Raw genomic sequence first — 24024 nt, 5'->3', positions numbered from 1 at the left:
CCGAAAAAGTGATTTTTAACGTGTTTTTTTATATTTGAGCTTGTGACCTAGTTTTTGAGCTCATATGACCCAGTTTCAATCTTTTCAACGAATCATAACCATTTTCAAACTCACCCGAGCTATTGTTAAAACAAATGTTCTGCTCAAGTTTCATAAAGATTGGATAATAAATGTGACTTCTAGAGTGTTAACAAGGTTTTACTACATAGCCATATAAGGAAAAATGCCACGCCCCCTTGCGGCCATGTTTTTTAACGGATCTCAACCATTTTTGAACTCAGCCCAGATATTATTAGTTCAAATATTCTGACCAAGTTTCATGAGCATTGGACCACAAATGTGACTTCTAGAGTGTTAACAAGGTTTTACCATACAGTAAAGCCATATAAGGAAAACTGCCCCGCCCTTGCGGCCATGTTTTTCATTTAACTAGAACCATTTTCAAACTTGTCCAAGATATTATTGGGACACATGTTTTGACCAAGTTTCATGAAGATTGGACTAAAATGGGACTTCTACAGTGTTAACAAGGTTTTACCATAGCCATATAAGGAAAACTGCCACGCCATCCCCTGTTAGCCATGTTTTTGAACCAACCGGAACCCTTTTCGAACTTGTCAAAGATATTATTGGGACACATGTTCTGACAAAGTTTCATGAAGATTGGACTAAAAATGTGACTTCTAGAGTGTTAACAAGGTTTTACTATAGCCATATAAGGAAAACTGCCACGCCCCCTGGCGGCCATGTTTTTCAACCAACCGGAACCATTTTCGAACTCGTCCAAGATATTATTGGGACACATGTTCTGAATAAGTTTCATGAAGATTGGACAATTAATGTGGCCTCTAGAGTGTTAACAAGGTAAATGTTGACGCCGTACGACGCACGACGGACGACGGACAAAAGGCGATCACAATAGCTTGAACTTGATGTATATTACTCGGTTATAATAATTTCAGCCGCAAAGCATAGGTAAATCGGAAATCGCGGAGCCAAATGAAAACGTAATACTACATGCGCGTTGCCGCATAAACATAAAACCACGCGTAAATGCCTTAAATTGATCGCATGCTTGGTAACGAATTAATGCCAACAATATGGACCAGTTTTAACGCATAAACAATATAAATATATACGATACACTGCTAATTTATATCGAACATACACTATTAAATGATGTAAGATACAAAAATAGTGTTTCTCTGAGGTCGTACGTGTGTCTGTTCGTCCGGTAGCCTATATTTTCCTGATCTACTCATGATGTATATTTCTATTAACCATAAATCAAATAATTTATTAACCGACAAATAAAAGAATCGGTAGTAAATGCTATTGTTTTTCAATGTATGTTTTTAAAATTTAGAGTCCTGCCAGATAATAAAATTGTGAGACGTTTCGCCCCGTAAACGTCCAGATTCTGCATACTAGTATGCTTTGACATCTCGGACATCTGATACGTAACACAGCTGAACCGTTACACATGTATCGTTTCCAAATGTTCACAGTCAACGGCAATATGCACAACGCAGATACCGATAGAATATTTTATAAAGATCCTTTCTTGGTATGATGGTTAATGTTTATTGATTTACATTTCCTTTGGGTACGTTAACGTTTTTCGTACATTTCGATCAACATAGCGATACGTTTTTTAAACAAAATATAGAGTGTATGCCAACATTGTATTTGCTTATTCTCAATGATTATAAACGAAACAAATTAGCAGACGAATACAAATAAGAAAAGCTTTAAATCTATTAAAGAGATAGTGGGTGGTATCTATTATAATAGTAATGTTAAATATAGTTCATAACGACAAACTTGCATCTTATGTAATACTGATACCGACACATTAATTGTAAGTGTTTGATCTAATAGTGAGTGCATTTTATGAATAAATCCTCACATATTATTTGGTTTGTACCGATGTGAATGTATTGAACATGATTTTGACTAGAACAAAGCACTGTTTATATCAATTAAAATCTTGAAATTAAATGTTTTTATGATAGAATGGAAAGTATATTCTCAGTTATTCATCTACGAGGCAAACATCACGATACAGCTTAAGTTTTCACAACACACAACAACACCAAAAACAACATTTATTTCCGCAATATAGCTTAAAATAAAGCTTCTAGCCTATACAGGTGAATATATAACACACATCAATGTTACAACGGTCGACACTATAGCTTGTTTTGAAAACAGTATTTGCTTTGAAAAAAACAAATAGTCTTTTTTTCCAAAACATTCGAAAGCTTCATATTAGAAGTGCAAAGAAAGTGACCGCTTTGTGTAACGAAGAATTTTATGCTAACACTGGATAAAAAATATGACGAAGCTTTAAGAAAATTGAATTTGAAAATATTTTCAAACCAACATGTTATAAGTACGCGTAGACTTATATTGCAAATTCGGGTATCAGTATCAAAATTAAACGTATATGTAAAAGTATCAATTATTAAGTCGATAACTTACTTTGAAAGATTAAGAACTATGTTGACATACATCAACGAAAAACAAAACAATCAAATAAAGATTATCGGTGACTCAACGTATATTGTTAAGTTATAAACTTATGGCTATGTTGTTAACATGGTAGCATGATCTGCGGACAGAAGTATCCTACGGAATACCGTTAGAGCAATCGTGGTTACACATTACAATCCAGAGGGCGACAATGCGAGAGTGCGAGAACACGATGACGACAATGCGACAATACGATGGCGACAGTGCGATAGTACGATGGCGCAATGCGATAATACGATGACGACAAAGCGGGAGTGCGAGAATACGATGTCACCATTATACTATCGCATTGTCGCCATGGTACTATCGCGGTGTCGCCAACCTATAGTCGCACTGTCGTCATCGTATTCTCGCACTCTCGCATTGTCGTCATCGTATTATCGCATTGTCGCCATCGTACTATCGCACTGTCGCCATCGTATAGTCGCACTGTCGTCATCGTATTCTCGCACTCTCGCATTGTCGCCCTCAGGATTTAATGTTTAAGCACGATGTCCCTTACGGTATTCCGTGGTATCCAGATATTCTACGCATTTTAAAATATCGCACGGAAACGCACGTACGAAAATGTTACATAATCGAAGAGCAAAACCTATCTGAAGCATACAACGTTTCATCATATTCGGATCATAAGTTGTAAGTGTTTGTGTAGAAACAAACAAGTACCAAAAAAAGTTCCCATATAAGTATACAACAGAAAATAATTTATTAACGCTGCGAAACATACTTTTAAATATGTGATCAAAGGCAATAATTTACTAAACAAATATGTTTAGCGAAGGTCCTACGAATATGCGAAAAAATATATGCGCTGAAGAGATTATGCATATACACATTAATACAATTTTGTTGGATCATTCGTGCCTTTGATTTGGTGGGAAACAAATGTGTTATTTAAAGACAGTAACTTCATGAAACGCTTGTGTATCGATGAATCGCATCCGCGTGTTCAGGCGCCATTCAAAACCACATTTCATCTTCACATATTTACCAAAAAACTCCTGGTAGCTTGTATTTAAAGCAAAATAAAAATAATCATATATATATAACGTTCAAATGAATCGGAGTCTTACGCGGGTATAAACATTCGAAATGGTGTGTGTGACGTCGATATGGTATGTCAGATGTGCGCAAAAAATGAGTCTAGTGAAATGAAATCCTTGTAAAATAGTACAATAATATATAGAGTTTATTTGATAATACAGTAGACAATAAGTCCATGAGTATACATGAAATGCCAATACAATATACATAAAACAAAGCCACAGGTCATTCAAATTATAAACATCACACATAAAGATCGGTAAATTGTCCAAAAAAACAATTAAAAAATAAAAAAAATATTGGGTATTTTAGAAAAGACAATATACAGCGAGAATCGGTGCATAAATATATACCAACAACCAACACTAATCATAATATGTATTATGCGTATTTCTTATGTCCCATGCTTTATAAATATACAAAGCTAAATTTTTAACAATACAAGTATTACCATTTTGAGAGGTCAATAAATCTATAAACTTAAACATATTTGGTCTTATGTAATAATACGGTTTTTAATAAGCTTTTCTGACATCAGTATATAATGTACACTCCATAACAATGTGGTACTCATCTTCTAAAATATTGCATAAAGGACATTTTCTTTATTCATGAGGAATAGCTATTGGTTTTTGCCATATTCCCGTTCAACTTTAAGCCTATGTGCAGAGACTCTTAATCTAGAGAGGGCCATTTTGTATTTTGGAATGTTTACATCATTTAAATAGGATTGAAATTTAAAATCGGATATTAATATGTATATTTTTGCTCTAGTTGATTCACTTAATTCGTTTTTCCAATTTTGTATAAACATATCCGTGACTCTTACTCTAAAGATTTTCAAAAACATGTCTACATCCCCTACCCCTTGATTCAGCCACACATCGTTGAAACCACAATTACCTAAAAGACTTTTTACCATGTAGACCCAAGATCTGTTATTGGGGTAAGTTTCTAATTCTCGGAACATAATATCATAAACAAGTTTTACATATTTAATAACATTTGTATTTACTATCTTTAACCAATATCTAATTACATTAACGCTATGTCTGACAGATAAAGATGGTCTTCCTAGTTCTCCATAAATAAAGTTATTCTGTGTTTGCCTTCGTACTCCTAAAAGTACTTTGCAATAATTTTAATGTATTCGCTCTATCTTTATATTGCTCTGTAATCCCCATATTTCGGAGCCATCACTTAAAACCGGGAAAACTAATTTATCAAACATTTCTAACCTGTGTTGTAATGTAATGTTATAAAATTTCGACAAACATTGTCTTAATTTAAAAATAGCTTTCAGAGATTGTCCACACAGGCTATCAAATGTTTTGGAAAATGAGCCCCCTGAGGAAAAGACAAACCCCAAATACGTAAATTTATCAACAATTTCTAAAACATTGTTATCATATAGGAATCTTATATTTCGTCTGAGTCTTCCTCCTTTTTTAAAAACCATGACTTAGTGGTTTTTTTTGTATTTACCGTTAACTTCCACTGATCACAGTATTCTTTTAACAAATCTAGCCCTTTCTGTAAACCAGTTTCACTTTCTGAAAACAAAAAAATATCGTCGGCATATAACATTATGAACAATTTTAAAGTGTCTAGACTTATATACACACAAAATTTGGGTGGAAAATGATTATCCAGCGACGCAGGGCTTTTGATTCGCTCAATCAGATCCTAAACCAAACCAGATAATCATTGACGCCTTTGGCATTTTTACCATATTTATCCCGTCTCATAAAAATAAAAATACACTCAGATACGCAATCATATTTATTAAAAGGTAGTTTTAACGAAATTGAGTTCAAATCGTTTTCCGTCTCTTAGAGAAAGTGTACTGCATGATGAAGAAAAAACAACACACTTATAGGCTCCTTAAACTTTTAAATACATAAACAATTCTAAAATGCATGATTAAAGTTATGAGTTCTCAACTTCACACGAAGGAATTGTTTATTGAAAAATTGAAACTATTTACAGAGTTCTGCCTGAAAGTGACAAATGATCTTCTGCTGTCAGGAATATTTGCCACACCACATACAATTTATATTCTAGTAGATAAAAATGACGCATACTTGTGTCGGTGCATACTGATATGTATTGTACATATACCTATAGTCAATTTCTTGTGAACATCGTAAACAAAATCGCGATTATCGATTTTCTTTATCCCAATTACTAATTATAACGTACAAATGAAACGGCATTTTTTCTCCAACTCTCAATACCACAAATAACCAAATACAATATCAATGAATCAATATATCAATAAATCACTTGATAAATTAATCAATCAATCCATCAATCAACCCATCAATCAATCCATCCATCAATCCATTTCATCACCTATAAATCACGTAAGCACTCACTGATCGTTTAACTTTTATAAATAATGCAAATCATACGTTCATATTTAATTGCATTAACTGATTCAAAACAAAGCACTGTTGTAACTACCTAAATATCTACGCACTCTTCAAAACTCACAACGTTTTCAAATATAACATATACAACCAATTTATCTCGATACAAAAGGAAAAGTATTTTTGTTATCGCCTCAGAGACAGACATACATATTCCCATTTGAGACTTGGGCGTGTGCGCCAAGCTACTGTGCAGAACGAGGCATACATACTATGAAATCCCCATCCCCAAAAAGGATGGTTCATTTACAGTTGTATACCCCGTACTTACACCGCAACACATCTCGACGTGGGAACAAAGTGTAACATACACAGAATGGACAATTTTACATGCATAAACAATTATGTATATATATATGCTATTGGACATTACCAATACCAGAAAAAATGAGCAATACAACTTGCTTTGAGCTCAAAATACAGTGTCCTCCAAGTCAATTTTGTTTACAAACAATCAGTTTATTTAGATCGCTGTTTTCTCGGAAAAGTGAAAGTGACTCAGGTCACCAAAAATATCTCGTTGATTTTCAACGTTTTCCGGTATCACTCACAAAGTAGGTCTTCTCTTAATGGTTAAAACGTTTGTAGTGATCTTATAAGTTACTTTCTGCTGGTAAAAAGTTGTTAAAATAGAATTAAAATTGAATTTTCTTTCTCCTATTTTTAGCAAACGTCACCGCTTTGGGGCTACAAACCACGTTATTGGCAAAGTTTTAAACATTTCTTCCAATTATAAAACGGGTATATCTTCCATAATTCTTCACATCGTTGCACCTCAGCTGTGTTATTATCGTTTTTTATGCAAGCGTAACTGATATTCGGTAAAAATAGACCAGTTTGTATGCATAATAATTTGATTTATACCTTTTATTGGCCTTTAACACATACAATGTATAACTTTATCTTGTGAGTAGGCTTATTTTACGATGTGTTACATACTAATACAAAAACATTGTTGGTTTACATTCATACAAATAAATGGCAGCAAAAAAAGAAGTTATACAGATGATTAAGTGATAACATTTTGTCTTAACCCCATTCAAGGAGCATACTTATCATCCAATAATATTAATTATACTTAATAGCAATCATAATCATCGTCATCTTCTTCTTCACCATCATCATAATAAGCATTATCATATACTAGTAATCATCTGCATTATCATCATCATTATTTATGTTACTGATAATGCTGCTGCCGCTGCTGCTGCTGCTGCTGATGATGATGATGACAATGATGCAGCTGACGATGCTGCTGCTGGAGATAATGATGATGCTACTGCTGCTACTGATGATGATGATAATGTTGATGATAATGATGATGATTTTGTTAATAATGATGATGACGATGATGATAATGATGATGATGATTATGATGATGATAATAATAATAATGATGATGATGATGATGAGGTTGATGATGATGATGATGGTGGTGATGATGATGATGATGATGAAGATGATGGTGGTGGTGATGATGATGATGTTGTTGTTAATAATGATGATGATGACGATGATGATAATGATGATGATGATGATAATACTAATGATGACGACGATGATGATGGTGATGCTGATGTTGATGATGATGATGATGGTAGTTGTAGTGATGATGATGATGATGATGATGATGATGGTGGTGGTGGTGGTGGTGATGATGATGATGATGATGATAATAATGATGATGATGATGATGATGATGATGATGATGATAATAATAATAATGACGATAAAGACGATGACGACGATGATGATAATGATAATGAGGATGATGATGATGATTATTATTATTATTATTATTTTTTTTTTTTTTTTTTTTTATTATTATTATTATTATTAAATGTATTGACATTTACCTGGTAACATCTTTTTGAGGCCTTCTGTGAATGCTTTACGACCTTTTTCATCCAACTCATCCGCACCGTCAGTGACTGACAGCAGAAGATTTTTATGACGAACCTGCCACAGCTTGTCAACAACTCCTTCCGCCACTTGCTGCAGAATTATTTCATTGTCCCCAGCATCAGCATTTATCTTGATATACTGAGGAGCAATAGGAAATAAGGCTTAAGTTGGCTTAAGGCTAATATTTATGATTAAATACCAACGATGTTGTATATATTTATATTCCAGTGTTTTTTTTTAAAGTTTTTAATAGATTAACATTGTTTATGCAAAATGAGCGCTATGGAATTCATACACGTGCTATGATAAAATAAGTAAACATGAAATTTAATTTTAAATAGCATTTCTATCCAAAGAATGGTTTGCTGATCATATTGCTCGTTGTAGAAGTGTACGTGTATTATCATGAGTGAACACTCACTTCTGTATCGACCCACTCATTGATCATTTCGTTGTCTTTCATAAACATGATTCTCCCGCTTGTATATATTTTCTTATAAAATGCACTGAAACAGAGAAACATAAAAACATTGTAGTTGACATATTATTGTTTGAAAGGAAAATAATCATAGTCCTATCGAAATAAAAAAAAAACAATGATCTGAATTAATAAGTATTTGTCTTTAGTGCGAAGGCTATAACAATTCGCAACATATCAGGCAGTGTTTTATTCCTTATTTAAACCGTATACGGAACTGACATGTTCTAACTTAAAAATAAATTTAGACTAACCAAAGTGTACAATATAACTATAAAAATAATTGACATCTACGTATGCTATGAAACATACGTATTGACACACATTTCAATTCCGTCTTATTTATTAATAATCCAATTCCTTTTTAAGCGTCAGAACACGTATTTACATAAACCGTTGTGTTTAACAAACGTTTCACTTTTACGGCACATGTAAAGATTAAAACAGTGCTCTTGCTCGTGATTTAGTCGTGTTGATCGTGGACTATTTTCGAACCGTCATTAATTTGAACGATAAACGATCGCAGGTATAAATATTGTCGATTATAAAAAGAGCTGTATTTTTTTCATTCGTGTCAATGGTGGTCAATCAAATTGCAAAAAATATCGTAACCGCAACCGCGTACTATCGTTATGGCGCGCATTCATTAATGTCAAACTTATTCCGGCAACTCAATCATATTCTTTGTACTTTTTAAATGCATTATTTAAAGCATACCATGTGGATTAGTATATTGATAATAATAAACAGCGCAACTTTATTTGCATATATTATATATGGTAACAAATGTAACAATCAGACGTATTTATTTAACATAAGTGGGAACAGTGCCGGATTAAGCACCGCACCGTGTAGGCCCATATACAGTGAAACTTTTGGAGCCCACGTCCCAGGCCCCTAGTCAGTATAGTGCTCACTCGAATGCCAGTGAAAATTCGATTTCACTCGTTAAAATTAGCCTACCAGTGCCATGGATGGCAAGACAAAAAATGTGACAATGTCATTTTATAGGTATACAAGGTCATTATAATACCGTTATGCCAAAACGACATTATAATTAGATTAATAATTAAAGAAAACAATCACTGTAGTCTTTTTATTTACGCAATAAACTATTTATCCAAAAATAAGTAATATGAATGTTAAAGTAAAATAATTGGCTTTGGCAAGTCATTAGATTAGGCTAAGTAAGAAAGTAAGCACATTATTTCGTCATGGTCTCATGGGGCCCTATAAGTCGCAGGCCCCATAGGCAGTTGCCTACTCTGCCTAATAGGTAATCTGGAAAAATATATCGCAACCACAGTCACCTTTTTTTAGTAAGGATTATATTGATTGTATAATCTAGTACAAGCATATACATATTTCGGAACACCGATTATGAGTATCGTGCCGGATTAATATCAAATAGATTTCTTATGTGAAACACTCCCAAACGACCGTTTGAAATCATATCTATATTGGGGATCAGGCCTTTTAAGATGTTGAAACATGTAGTTGTCAAACTGTGAACAGATTGTAACTGAGCGCAAATCAGCGTATCATAAAGCAAAAGTATCACTTCGTATATAAGCCTGAAATATGAGTAAACAAAAAATCAGTTGCGTGTGGCCACTCGTGGCAGCGGATCCCAAAACAACAAAAAATACCTAAAAACACAATCGGCGTCAGTAATTATGCTAATTGTTACAGAACAGAACAGAAAAGAGCAGAAAAGATATTGACTATAAGTTGTATATAGAAAAGTGTCAGTCTTAACAATATTACATTACATAGGCCATGTAAAAAGGAAACGTTCATACACAATTAAGTGCATACTTAGGAACGTAATACATGATAGTGAATGAAAACAACAATATAATTACAAATGTATATGTGACAGGGTGGCACTCGATTATGATGGTGTTAATATTTATGTAAAATAAATTGCATGTGGTTAATGGATTATTTAACTAATAACACTTGTCAGTTATTATGCTTATGGTAATATGGTGTGCATATGGATAACATTGCGCATGCGTCAGCGCGGTAGTTTGGAAATTTTTCAGTGGAGATAAAATTATATATTCTATTAGAAATAAACGTTGTAAACAATAATTGAACTGTGGAAAGTGTGAGAGAAATGAGTGTACATCTGCTCTGTGGATTATAAATGCCTAAAAAGCGAAAAACAGTTCACCTGGGACGGTTCAAGTTCAAACACAACAGAGACAGAGTACGCGTTAAAAAGGCAATATGGCGGATAATCGGAACTGTGCAAATATCTCAATAGCAGCGACATCCACACCTACGAACGCCACTCAATCGCCACAGATAAATGGCTCTTTTTTACAGGCAAGTCAATGTTTTAATACAATTTTACCACAGCCATGTAACTTAAACAGTTACAGTAATTTTAACAGTGGTCAATTTATGAACATGACGTCACCGGGGTATGGACAATTCAATATGCCGGCAACCCCAAATCCAATGTTTTCACAGCAAAATACAGATTTATCCGCACTGCCTAATATGCTTTTGAACAGGATGGACAATATTGATAGAAAATTTGGAAAGTTATAAACCATTCAAGCAACTATGGATACCCTTGCGGTGAAATATGAGTGCATGGACAAAACTGTTTTCCAAATTGAGAACAAAATCCTAGAAATTGAACAAAGCCAACAATTTGACAGCAATATGCTTGATAAATTAAACAAGAGGGCCATGATGGCCCTGTATCGCTCCACTGTTTTTTTGTGTGAAAAAAGCGTGCAATGCGCATGGGTTGAAATGTACCCAAGCAAGTGACTTTCTATTTTCATCCCTCGTCCCACTGGGCGCTTAAAGTTGGAAGGGCGAGCATCTTATATATGGAAAATGTTACTACGGTGTTACCTAAACAGACTAGAAAGCCCGGGATTTGTTGCACAGGTCATTTGCTTATAACGTAGGAACATTTATTTCTCCAAAAGATATTGCCGTTCTATTTCATACATTTTTAGATGCTGCAGATCAAATCTACGCATGTTCTACAAGATTAAATACAGTTCCTTCATTCAATCATGAATCTTTTTCCAAAATTCCAAAAAGTGTTGCATAATTTAAACAAACTAAGTAGCGAACTATAAGATGTCACTGTCATATTTGATAGAAATAGGCCCAATGGTTATGGAAAAGAAGATTTTTATACTTTGCACAAAATGGGCCCAATATAAGCATATGTTCAATTTACGACCCCTGGGGAACGGTCAAATTTGATCCCAGGAGCTTCATTTGAACAAACTTGGTAGAGGACTATAAGATGTCATTACATACCAAATTTGGTAGCCCTATGCCATACTGTTATGGACTAGAAGATTTTTAAAGTTTGCACAAAATAGGCCTTATATAAGCAAATTTTCTATTTTTTAACCCCCGGGGCAGGATAAAATTTGACCCCAGGGGCATAATTTGAACAATCTTGGTAGAGGACTATAAGATGTCACTACAAACCAAATTTGGTAGCCCTAGGCCCAATGGTTCTTGACAAGAAGATTTATAAAGTTTGCACAAAATAGGCCTTATATAAGCGAATTTTCAATTTTTTGACCCCCAGGGGCAAAGTCAAATTTGACCCCAGGGGAATAATTTGAACAAATTTGAAAGAGGTTCACCACAGGAACATTCCTGAGAACTTTCATCAGAATTGGACAAGTAGTTTAGGAGAAGAAGATGTTTAAAGAAAAAATTAACGCACGGACGCACGCACGGACGCACACACGACATACACAGGACCATGATATATGCCCCGCTGGCCTTTTGCCAGTGGAGCTTATAAAAACCAGAAGGAATTTGAATTGTTAGCTGGACGGTGGAAAGAACAAGAACACCTCATGCAGCACGAAGTAACTGACCTCAAATGCCGATCAATGCGCGACAATTTACTATTTTACAAAATTCCCGAGGAAAAAGATGAGCAGCGCGAAAAGAAAATCCTGAGCTTTATTGAGTCTAAATTATTGATCGAAAACGCATCCAGAGAGATTAAATGATACCGTGTCCATAGAATAGGGCGTTATAATAGCAAAAAAATAAGACCTATAGTTGCAAAATTTGCGTACTATCCGGGTAGAGAACGAGTGAGGAAAGCGTCCAAGGAACTCAAAGGGACCCAATATAGAATATCAGAACAATACCCCAGGGAGTTGATGGAAACCAGACAGAAGCTTGTACCTGTCATTAAAAAAAAGCTAGAGAGGAGAACAAAGAGGCGTTTCTGAGAGTGGACAAACTTTTCATCGATGGCCGTGAGTACAAGCCAAATGCCTAGGAGGATTGTGGGAGTGTTGTAAAGTGTGTAACATGGAACGTTGAAGGCTCACAGCGGACAAGTTGTCATCGCCGGAATTCGTGAAATTGATCTCACAATACGACATTATTTGTTAAACTGAAACATGGACCAATTCAAAAGCTAATATTAAACTGTCACGATTTAGTGATCCAAAACATTCGTATAGACATTATCAAAACATTTATTATTGTGTATATAAGAGATAATGTACGAAAAGGAGTATCGGTTGCAAAAAAATGAAATAGATTTTCACGATTTGATGGGGATATTTTTAAGATTATCTAACCGGATATTATTCATTTCATCGAGCTTGGTGCGGTTTATGTGACGGGAGATACAAATTCAAGAATTGGACGAAAGTTAGATTATATTGCGTATGATCAAAGTTTAATTAATCTCGATTTTATAGACATTGATCATCCTATGCCTAGGGCAATTTGTAATTTGAATTCAAACCGCTTCGGTGACGCATTGCTAGATTTATGTATGGCTACAAATTTTCGAGTTGTTAACGGTAGATTACATAACGATAAGAATATTGGAAGAATAATGTGTTTTACACATAACGGGCATAGTTTATTTGACTATGTATTAACACGGTCGGAAAATTTTGAAAATATAGTGCACTTTGAAATGAGAGATTTTAATCAATTTTCTAATCATGCTCCCATTGAATATAATCTAAATACTGGAACTACTAGCAAAATAAAAATACCCGAGGACCAAAATCATTTATTAAATTAACAGGGAAGCTTTTATTTCTGAATTATCGAGCAACATTGTGAATCTTGAGTCAAGTCTAATACGCTGGATAGAAAATAACGATGATACAGAGGACATAGTTTCAATGTTTACCCAGTACCTTACGTCTAAAGGTAATCCGTATTTTGCACGCACTATTAATCCGATGCAAATCAATTCGATGCACACGACAAGAATAAACAACAAGAGGGCCATCAGGCCCTAAGGCGCTCACCTAAAAGCCTTATTAGACTATTATAACTAGACTATTCTGAAAAAATGCAAGCTGATTCATGAAGATTATTTTGGACCAAAAAAGTGACTTTTGACATGTTTTTTTTATACTTAACCTTGCGACCTAGTTTTTAAGGTCATATGACCCAGTTTCAATCTGTGCCAAAATTTCATTGGGACAAATATTCTGACCAAGTTTCATGAAGATTGGCCAATAAATGTGGCTAATATAGTGTCAACAAGTTTCCACTATAGCCATATAAGGACAACTGCCCCCCCCCCCTGGCGGCCATGTTTTTCAACGAACCATTACCATTTTCAAACTTACCCGAGCTATTGTTAGAACAAATGTTCTGATCAAGTTTCATAAAGATTGGATAATAAATGTGACCTTTAGAGTGTTATCAAGGTTTTACTACATAGCCATATAAGGAAAAATGCCACGCCCCCTTGCGGCCATCTTTTTTTAACGGATATCGACCATTTTCGAACTCAGCCCAGATATTATTAGTTTAAATATTCTGACCAAGTTTCATGAGCATTGGACCACAAATGTGACTTCTAAAGTGTTAACAAGGTTTTACCCTACAGTAAAGTCATATAAGGAAAACTACCCTGCCCCATGGCGGCCATGTTTTGTCATTCAACTGGAACCATTTTCAAAGTCGTCCAAGATATTATTGGGACACATGTCTTGACCAGGTTTCATGAAGATTGGACTAAAAATGGGACTTCTACAGTGTTAACAAGGTTTTACATTAGCCATATAAGGAAAACTGCCACGCCCCCTGGCAGCCATGTTTTTCAACCAACCGGAACCATTTTCCAACTCGGCCAAGATATTATTGGGACACATGTTCTGACACAGTTTCATGAAGATTGGACTAAAAATGTGACTTCTAGAGTGTAAACAAGGTTTTACTATAGCCATATAAGGATAACTGCCACTCCCCCTGGCGGCCATGTTTTTCAACCAACCGGAACCATTTTCAATCTCGTCCAAGATATTATTAGGACACATGTTGTGAGTAAGTTTCATGAAGATTGGACAATAAATGTGGCCTCTAGAGTGTAAACAAGGTAAATGTTGACGCCGCACGACGCACGACGGAAGAAATGGCGATTACAATAGCTCACCATGAGCACGTTGTGCTCAGGTGAGCTAAAATTGTATAATGCGGAGTGTGAACGAAAACGCAAGGAATTTAAAGATGCTTTATATAATTTTAACAAAATTAACAACAATTGCCAGTCAGTTTTTGAAACAAGAGGGTCATCAGGCCCTAATGCGCTCACCTGAGAGCAAAAGGAACTAGACTATTCTGACAAAATGCAAGCTGATTCATAAAGATTGGACCAAAAAAGATACTTTTAACATGTTTTTTTTATATTTGACCTAATGTCCTAGTTTTTGAGCTCATATGATCCAGTTTCAATCACTGCCAAGATTTCATTGGGACAAATGTTCTGACCAAGTTTCATGAAGATTTGCCAATAAATGTGGCTATTATATAGCGTTAACAAGTTTTCACTATAGCCATATAAGGACGACTGCCCCCCCCCCCACGGCGGCCATGTTTTTTCAACGAATCATAGCCATTTTCAAACTCAGCAGAGTTATTATTAGAACAAAAGTTCTGATCAAGTTTCATTAAGATTGGATAATAAATGTGACTTCTAGAGTGTTAACAAGGTTTTACTATAGCCATATAAGGAAAACTGCCACGCCCCCTGGCGGCCATGTTTTTTAAAAGACCAGAAACATTTTCAAACAAATCCGAGATATCGTTAGAACAAACGTTCTGACTAAGTTTCATGAAGATTGGAAATAAATGTGACTTCTAAAGTGTTAACAAGGTTTTACTATACACTTAAGCCATATTAGGAAAACTGCCACGCCCCCTATATTTTTCATTCAACTGGAACCATTTTCAAACTCGTCCAAGATATTATTGGGACACATGTTCTGACCAAGTTTCATAACGATTGGACTATCAATGTGGCTTCTAGAGTGTTAACAAGGTTTTACTATAGCCATATAAGGAAAACTGCCACACCCCTGGCAGCCATGTTTTTCAACCAACCGCAACCATTGTCGAACTCGTTCAAGATATCATTAGAAAAACTGTTCTGACTTAGTTTCATGAAGATTGGACAATGAATGTGACTTCTAGAGTATTAACAAGGTTTTACTAAAGCCATATAAGGAAAACTGCCCCGCCCCTTGGCGGCCATGTTTTTCATCCAACCGAAACCATTTTTAAACTAGTCCAAGATTTTATTGGGACACATGTTCCCACAAAGTTTCTTAAAGATTGGACAAACAATGTGACTTCTAGAGTGTTAATAAGGTTTTACTACTATAGCCATATAAGGAAAACTGCCACGCCCCCTGGCAGCAATGTTTTTGAACCAACCGGAACCATTTTCGAACTCGTCCAAGATATAATTGACACACATGTTCTGACCAAGTTTCATGAAGATTGGACAATAAATGTGAACTCTAGAGTGTTAACAAGGTAAATGTTAACGACGGACGATGCACGACGGACGACGCACGACGGAAAAAAGGCGATCACAATAGCTCACCATGAGCACGTTGTGCTCAGGTGAGCTAAAAAAAGAAATCATACAAATCATATTGTCGTAAATGCAAGTCGGATTTTAATCGTACATTAGGACGCAAGATGGACATCATGAAATCAAAATCACCTAAAAAAAATTGGAAAATGTTCAAAAAAAGATCCGCGAACCCGAACGGAGAAACAATTGATTTAAAATAGTTTGTTGAATACTTTAAAAACCTCGCTAAAACGAAGGTAATTCAAATAATGAGAACAGTTTAAATTGTGTTCGCAATTTTGACAGTAACCGTAACTCTTGACAGGTCTTACTCTGAGCTAGATAGATAGATACATATCACTGGAAGAAATTGTCATGGCCACGAAGCGGTTAGGTAATAATAAGGCGTGTTCCTCGGACAATATCATTTACGAATATTTAAAGAAAGAGTCCGTGTCATAGGTACTGTATTGGAACTGTTATTTAATCATATTCTCAAATCTGGGAAATTCCCACACAGCTGGTCAACAGGTCTTTTATTATTCCCCTTTATAAAAAAGGCCATCTGTCAATTACAAATAATTATTGAGGTATAACCCTTGTGAGTTGTTTTGCGAAGCTATTCACTAATATACTAGACGAACGCTTACAAAATTGGGCTACTGCTAATGACATTTTAACTAATGCGCAGTTCGGTTTAAAGCCGGGCTACAGTACAGTAGACGCAATATTTGTCCTTCAATCATTGATTGACAATCATATTAACAATAAACAAAAACTATTTTGCTGTTTTGTCGATTATTTAAATGCTTATGACTTAACGGATCGCATGCAATTCTGGTTTAAGCTCATTCAGTCTAGTATTGATGGTAAATTGTTGTCCGTTTTTCAATCTGTGTATAATCAAATAAATTGGGTGTTTAACATATGAATAGTATTTCAGATTTTTTAGAATCCGACATCGGCTAATCACAAGGTGAGATATGTTCGCCGATAATGTTTTCGTTATTCTTAAATGATATTGAGTTACACTTACAAGCTGATATAAATTAAATATAAATTACTATTGATCAATTATCAATCTATCTTTTATTATTTGCCGACGACGCAGTAATAATCCCTGAATCCGCTGATGGATTGCAATCAACCCTGAACAATTAACGTGCGTATTGCACGAAGTGGAATATAACGGTCAATGTCGACAAGACAAAAAATGTAATATTTCATATAGGCAGGTTAAAAAAGGATATAATTGGGTTTATAACAACAATTCTCTTGAAATCGTGAACAATTTTTATTATCTAGGAATAGTCATGTCAATCAGCGGCGCATTTATACAAGCCACAAATAATTTGTCAGCCAAAGCGCGTAGAGCGATGCACTCATTATTTACTGTAACAAAATCTTTGAATGTACCTGCTAAAATCATGTTTAATCTGTTTGATGCCTATGTTGCCTCCATTCTTAATTATGAGGCGAGGTGTGGGGATTTACTAAAGCTGATAATATTGAGCGAGTCCAACGCAAATTCTGCAAATGGCTTTTAAATGTCAAAGTGTCTACAAATTTAAATGCTTTGTATGCCGAAGTAGGTAGATACCCGATGTATATATATCGATATTTACGAGTAGTTAAATATTTCTTAAAATTGTTCAATGAAAATCGTCCAATTGTATTTTAAGCAATAATAATCGAATACCATGTAAAGAAGCATGTCATTACCCTCATTCCAAGTCATGGGCATCAAACGTTTGAAAAACTGTTGCAAGAGTCAGGTTTAAATGACGTGTGGATGTATCGATAATCTGTTTAATTTAACAGCTTTATTGTAATGTTTCGCAATAGATTATATTATTTGTTTATTTCAAAATGGCGAATTGATGTTAATGACGCTTCATCACTGTCTTTTAGGAATTTTGAACCCATTTTTGAAAGATCCCTTTACTTGGATAAAGTTGAACATTCTAAATTTAGAAACATATTAGCAAAATTAAGATTATCTTCTCATGTTCTATTTATAGAAACTGGTAGACACCAAAATATTCCAAGAAATGAAAGAATTTGTAGATTTTGTACACTTAATGAAATTGAAGATGAGTACCATTTTGTTTTGATATGCCCTTTATATGATAATTTTAGAAATACACTTATACCTGTTTTTTACATAAGAACCCAAGTATGTTTACAGTTTTACAATTATCAAATGAGACCAGAAAATCTATACTGATACGTCTTGATAATTTCTGTATTAAACATTTAAACTAAGAGCCGAAAATATATAGAGAGTATTTTTTTCCGTTATTGTTTTGTATATGATATCTAGCTGCATAAATGTTTCTCACTCAATAACGGATGTTTGAACATTCACTCAACTTTGTTAAAAAATTAAGAGCCTTCACGTACATATTACATTCTCACATAATTCATATATAAGTAAACATGCATTAACAAAACTGTTTTTTATTTGACGCATTTGTATTTATTTATTACTTGATTGTTATTTTGACGATGAGCTGTATATGGTTAAGTCGTAAATAAACTATCTGTTCTGTTCGGTTATAAATAAAAAATGTATTTCCATAGATTCATTATGGCAAAACATTCTACAATCAGACAAGTTGTTTTTTTTATGTGACAATACCTGTTACAATCAGACATTTATATTTTACATCTGAGTAATTGCAGTCCTGATACAATGTGTTGAAGCAAAAATTGATATATTACTATGCAGTTTAAACTTTAGTATACGCACACGCATAAATAATGCTCTCTGATTATGAGAATTGGGTTTATAATAAACAAATTAACAATAGAAAAACATTGACCAGGGGAATTCTTAACATTTAGTGAATTTCGTGTCAGATTATCTGAGATAGTTCCATATTCAGTTAAATCAGATTTCACAGACGAACCTTTATCTAAACGAATATTTGTGCTTTCATAAATAATTTTGCATATTTAAAGTATGAGACGATAAATCATGTTCATATTAAAAATATCAACGGCTATCCGACTGTCCGACGAGTTTTAGTACGTCATTTGATTTGTCTTTCCAAACAGAATTGAGGGTTAATGATAAATTGACACAAACATGCGATCTTTTTCTCACAACGCGCGGTAGTGTTATATTGTCTAGCATTTTCAGGATCTGTTCAAAAGCAGATATACTATTATATAGGGTTTTTAAGGCCTTTATTTCAGTGAATTTAACTGGAAATCTTATCACAGATGTTTTCACGATTTTGTAAATGGAAATGACGCTACAAATACATTGTAATGCGTTGTGGTGCTCATTTCACTATATAATTATACGTGTTATTTACATGTAGATTTGTGTTTTCGCATCGCCAAATGTTTTAACTACATTCTGATGACTTCATATCATGTCCGCTATGGTACAAACATTACATGCAGGAAAATAGCAGCTCAGTTTACCAGAATGATACATGTGTCACACGTTTGAATTGCATTTGAACGTATTCACCATTAAGCGGATACATAATATAATGTTTTGTTGTTTTTTTCTTTGTTTATTGAATCACGCTCGAAATACCACTCTTTTAGCGTTTATAAATCGTGATACACACAAGTTACGTACGTCATATTTAATGTATTAAAAATGCGGCTTAATCCTGTCCCGAACTCATATTTTAATAAGGAATAAATATGTATTATTTTTTTATTTTGAATTTAATATTTTCCATTTATTTAACAACAAAATATTTCAAAAATTATTTCATTAAATCTGCATAATTTCGCTACTGTTTTTTCTTGTCGCTTGTCCAATAGTTCACTTTAAACTACCAAATCGTAAAATTCCGCATCTTGTCAAGTTCTCTCAATCACGAAAAAACTTAAATGCCCGCGTTAATTGACGATGCTGGAACAGCAGCGTCCAAGGTTTGATAACCAGTAAAAAAATTCTTCACAATGGCGACCTATGTAAAAGACCGAGCCAGTCCGATTGAGATAACGCGATTTTTCAGTTACTTCCCTTGGCATTCGCCACTGCGTAGGAGATTGCTCGTTGATTTTCATTGATAACATTCTCCTAGCAGAGTTGTCGTTCGTGTTGATAAAGGTAAATATTAATAGAACAGCATATCGTGGGGAAACAGATTCAATAAGTGTATCAGAACGTTAATTTCAAATTAGAAATTTTACATCCATTTTATTTTTATGGACCAATGAAACAACTATATATTTTCTCTATTTTGTTTGATATTTGTTCTCGATTTAGTAAATAAATTGCGAATAAAAACATGTAAAATTAACTTTTTACGTGATCACACAACTAAAGAATGCGAACTATTTCGAACCTGCAAATTGTAAACGCTGCAATGCTATGATATATATATAGATAAAACAACATTTCTTTGCGTAATTGTCCGTCCCGCTAGCGCAGTGGTAAGGACGTTCGCTTTTTCACCTTTACGACACCGGTTCGATTACCGCTCCCGGCGCATTTTTATATTTTGTATGTTTTGTGGTCACCATTCCGGACAGGTTTTTTTCCGGATAATCTCACCCCCCCCCCCGCAGCATTTGACCATATAAAAAATTAAAAAGAATTTCAGTACAAAACAAATAGCTGGAAATTGCAGCTTTCATTCAAAATTCGTCCCAACTGTCGTCAATCTAATCTTATTAGGTAGGAGTGCTGGACACACTCCGGGTCCCAACATTATGCAGCCTCAGCGCGGAGGTAACTCATTACCTTGGAAAAACACAAATACACACACTGGGTGCAGCCTAGGCGCGTATAGACTCAAACAAGGCAACAAACTCAAGTGCGGGCACAATCATTTAAAATTTACATATTGAATACGATATTCTAACAGAAATTACACAACACCTAAGTGTACATACCATGTTTGATATTTCGTTCGATTGTTAGATTTCAGCATATACACGTATAAGGTCATTTCGCTATTAGTTAACTTATCCATATGTTCGTGGGCGAACTCGGATTGTCAAGTGCTCATACGATTGAGCTCACATGGTCCGGCTATGCGCTCATACCTACTTTCGAGAATCATCATGAAGGTATTGCCATACTTAATGAACAAGAATGTGACCCGCCTCCCAGTTTCGCTCAATGGGTCAAGTTACCCACGGGTACTACTTCCCCGTACCCCTAAACTTTTTTTCGTACCAAAAATGTTTCGTACGCAAATTTTTTTCGTACCAAATTTTTTTTCGTACCCAAAATTTTCGTACCCAATTTTTTTATCGTACCCAAATGTTCGTCTCAACATACACAATTGTGGTGATATAGATAAAGTTAAATTGATGTTTTATATCCATCCTCTTCAAAAGCATCGTCACACCAGTACTGCCAGTACTTTGATTTTACATAACATCACTGGCTCAGTTAGAATTGCCTTTGTTGTATTAAAAGAAACTTACATCAAGTAGGATTTGAGAAATGTGGGGAAACTGGAATGCACTTTCGTTTTTGACGATTTTCTTTACTTAGCGTCAAAGTAAAACCTAATTAAAATGACAGAATGAGAAATGTAAAACATGTCATAGTAATCATTTATCAGAAAGTCTTGACCAAAAATTGGGGTCAGACACAAAATAAAGAACTTTATCAAAGATAAAACACACAAAACTAACATTGGGTCTGGCTAGCCAATAATGAAACATATAAAGCTGGGGCTATGCAAGAAGTCTATTACTATTTAGTGACAAATCTTAAAATATATCGCAACCACAGTCGCATTTTATAGTAAAGAGCATATTTATTGTATTATCTTGTACAAGCATGTACATATTCGGGAACACCGTTCATGCATATAGTGTCGGATCGATATCAAATAGATATCTGATGTAGAACAGTCCCAAACGACCGTTTAAAAGCAATCTGAATTGGTGATCAGACCGTATAAGAAAGTGTAACTTGAAGTTATCAAACAATAAACATATTGCAACTGAGCGCAAATCAGCGTGACATATAAAACAAGTATCACTTCGCATATAAGCTTGAAATCTGAGTACAAACAAAACACAATCAGTTACGTGTGGCCATTCGTGGCGTTCGCAGCGGTTCCCAAAATACCTCAAAAACACAATCAGCGTCAGTAATTAAGATAATTTTTACAGAACAGAACAGAACAGAATAGAAAGTGAGTATGAATTGTACAAAGAACCGTGTCAGTCTAAACAATATTACATTACATAGGCCATGTAAAAAGGGAACGTTCATACACTATTAATACGAACGAAATACATGATAGTGGGCTGTTTGTAAAACAAAACATGCATGCCCCCCATATGGGCTGTCAGTTGTAGTGGCAACCATTGTGTGAATACATTTTTGGTGGTGGTGGTGGTGGTGGTGGTGGTGGTGGTGGTGTACGGAATCCATTTTCCTGTGTTGAGTCACCGTGACATTGACCTTTGACCTAATGACCTGAAAATCAGTAGGGGTCAACTGCCGGTCATGACCAATGTCCCAATGAAGTTTCGTGATCCCAGGCCTAAGCGTTTTTGAGTTTTCATCCGGAAACCATTTTACACTTAGGTAACTGTGACCTTGACCTTTTCATGATCCCAGGCGTAAGCCTTCTTGAGTTATCGACCGGAAACCATTTACTTATTTCCAGTCACTGTGACCTTGACCTTTGACCTAGTGACCTCAAAATCAATAGGGGTCATTTGCCGGTCATGACCAATGTCCCTTTGAAGTTTCATGATCCCAGGCATAAGCGTTCTTGAGTTATCATCCGGAAACCATTTTCCTATTTCCAGTCACTGTGGCCTTGACCTGTTACCTTGACCTTTGACCTAGTGACATCAAAATCAATAGAGGTCATCTGCCAGTCATGACCAATGTCTCTATGAAGTTTCATGATCCCAGGCGTAAGCGTTCTTGAGTTACCATCCGGAAACCATTTTCTTATTTCCAGTCAACCATTTTACTGCTTTAAGTCACTGTGAACTTGACCTTTGAATTAGTGACCTGAAAATCAAAAGGGGTCATCTGCCTGTCATGACCAGTGTTCGTATGAAGTTTCGTGATCCAAGGCCCAAGCGTTCTTGAGTTATCATCCGGAAACCATTTTCCTATTTCCAGTCACTGTGACCTTGACCTGTGACCTTAACCTTTGACCTAGTGACCTCAAAATCAATAGCATTCATCTGCAAGTCATTATCAATGTTCCTATGAAGTTTCATGATCCTAGACCCAAGCGTTCTTGAGTTATCATCCGGAAACCACCTGGTGGACGGACCGACGGACCGACCGACAGACAGACCGACCGACATGTGCAAAGCAATATACCCCCTCTTCTTCGAAGGGGGGGGGGCATAATTACAAATATATATGCGACAGGGTGGCACTCGATTATGATGGTGTTTATATTTATGGAAAATAAACTGCATGTGGTTAATGTATTATTTAACTAATAACACTTGTCAATTATTATGCTTATGGTAATAAACAGAAAATTGATTCCCATAGATTCAAAACGGCAAAGCATTTAACAATGAGACATGTTTTAATGTCCCCCAGTCTATACAGGGGGAAGAGACTGGTAGTCCTTCAGTCAAGAACCCAAAATTGAGGTGGGGTGAACCAGTAAGGGGGGCAAAACTATACCTATATATCTTGGAAGATGCATGCCAGTAGCATATGAAAATGGTTGAAACAAGTCTGGTACTGGCAGCTTTTGGTATTTTTTTCTCCTTTGAAGATGGGGCATCAATCAGCTTAATTTTCATAAATTGTCTGGGAGAAATTGAACCGCAAATTGCATGTAGTACTTAAGTAAGTT

At 35.1% G+C, this 24024-nt stretch overlaps 1 protein-coding gene across 4 annotated transcripts in view; it reads right to left on the bottom strand.

The window, feature by feature from the left end:
• The window catches only part of LOC127837356 (uncharacterized), a 133567-nt gene that overhangs the window by 67073 nt on the left and 42470 nt on the right, over positions 1-24024 (bottom strand). Inside the window, exons 6-8 of one of the 4 annotated variants that reach the window (XM_052364318.1) lie at positions 8338-8422; positions 7868-8054; positions 3887-5132 (exon numbers count right to left, since the gene is read on the bottom strand). The exons of the other annotated variants lie outside the window; for them this stretch is intronic. Coding sequence (XP_052220278.1) covers positions 4999-5132; positions 7868-8054; positions 8338-8422 — 406 coding nt within the window. The 3' untranslated portion in view covers positions 3887-4998. Of the gene's footprint in view, positions 1-3886; positions 5133-7867; positions 8055-8337; positions 8423-24024 lie in introns of those variants that run through there. 4 annotated transcript variants of the gene reach the window in all.

The sequence above is a fragment of the Dreissena polymorpha genome, chromosome 7, assembly GCF_020536995.1.
Source record: "Dreissena polymorpha isolate Duluth1 chromosome 7, UMN_Dpol_1.0, whole genome shotgun sequence".
Lineage (NCBI taxonomy): Eukaryota > Metazoa > Mollusca > Bivalvia > Myida > Dreissenidae > Dreissena > Dreissena polymorpha.
The sequence above is the reverse complement of the archived record's forward strand: the minus strand, read 5'-3'. Positions and strand labels throughout refer to the sequence as shown.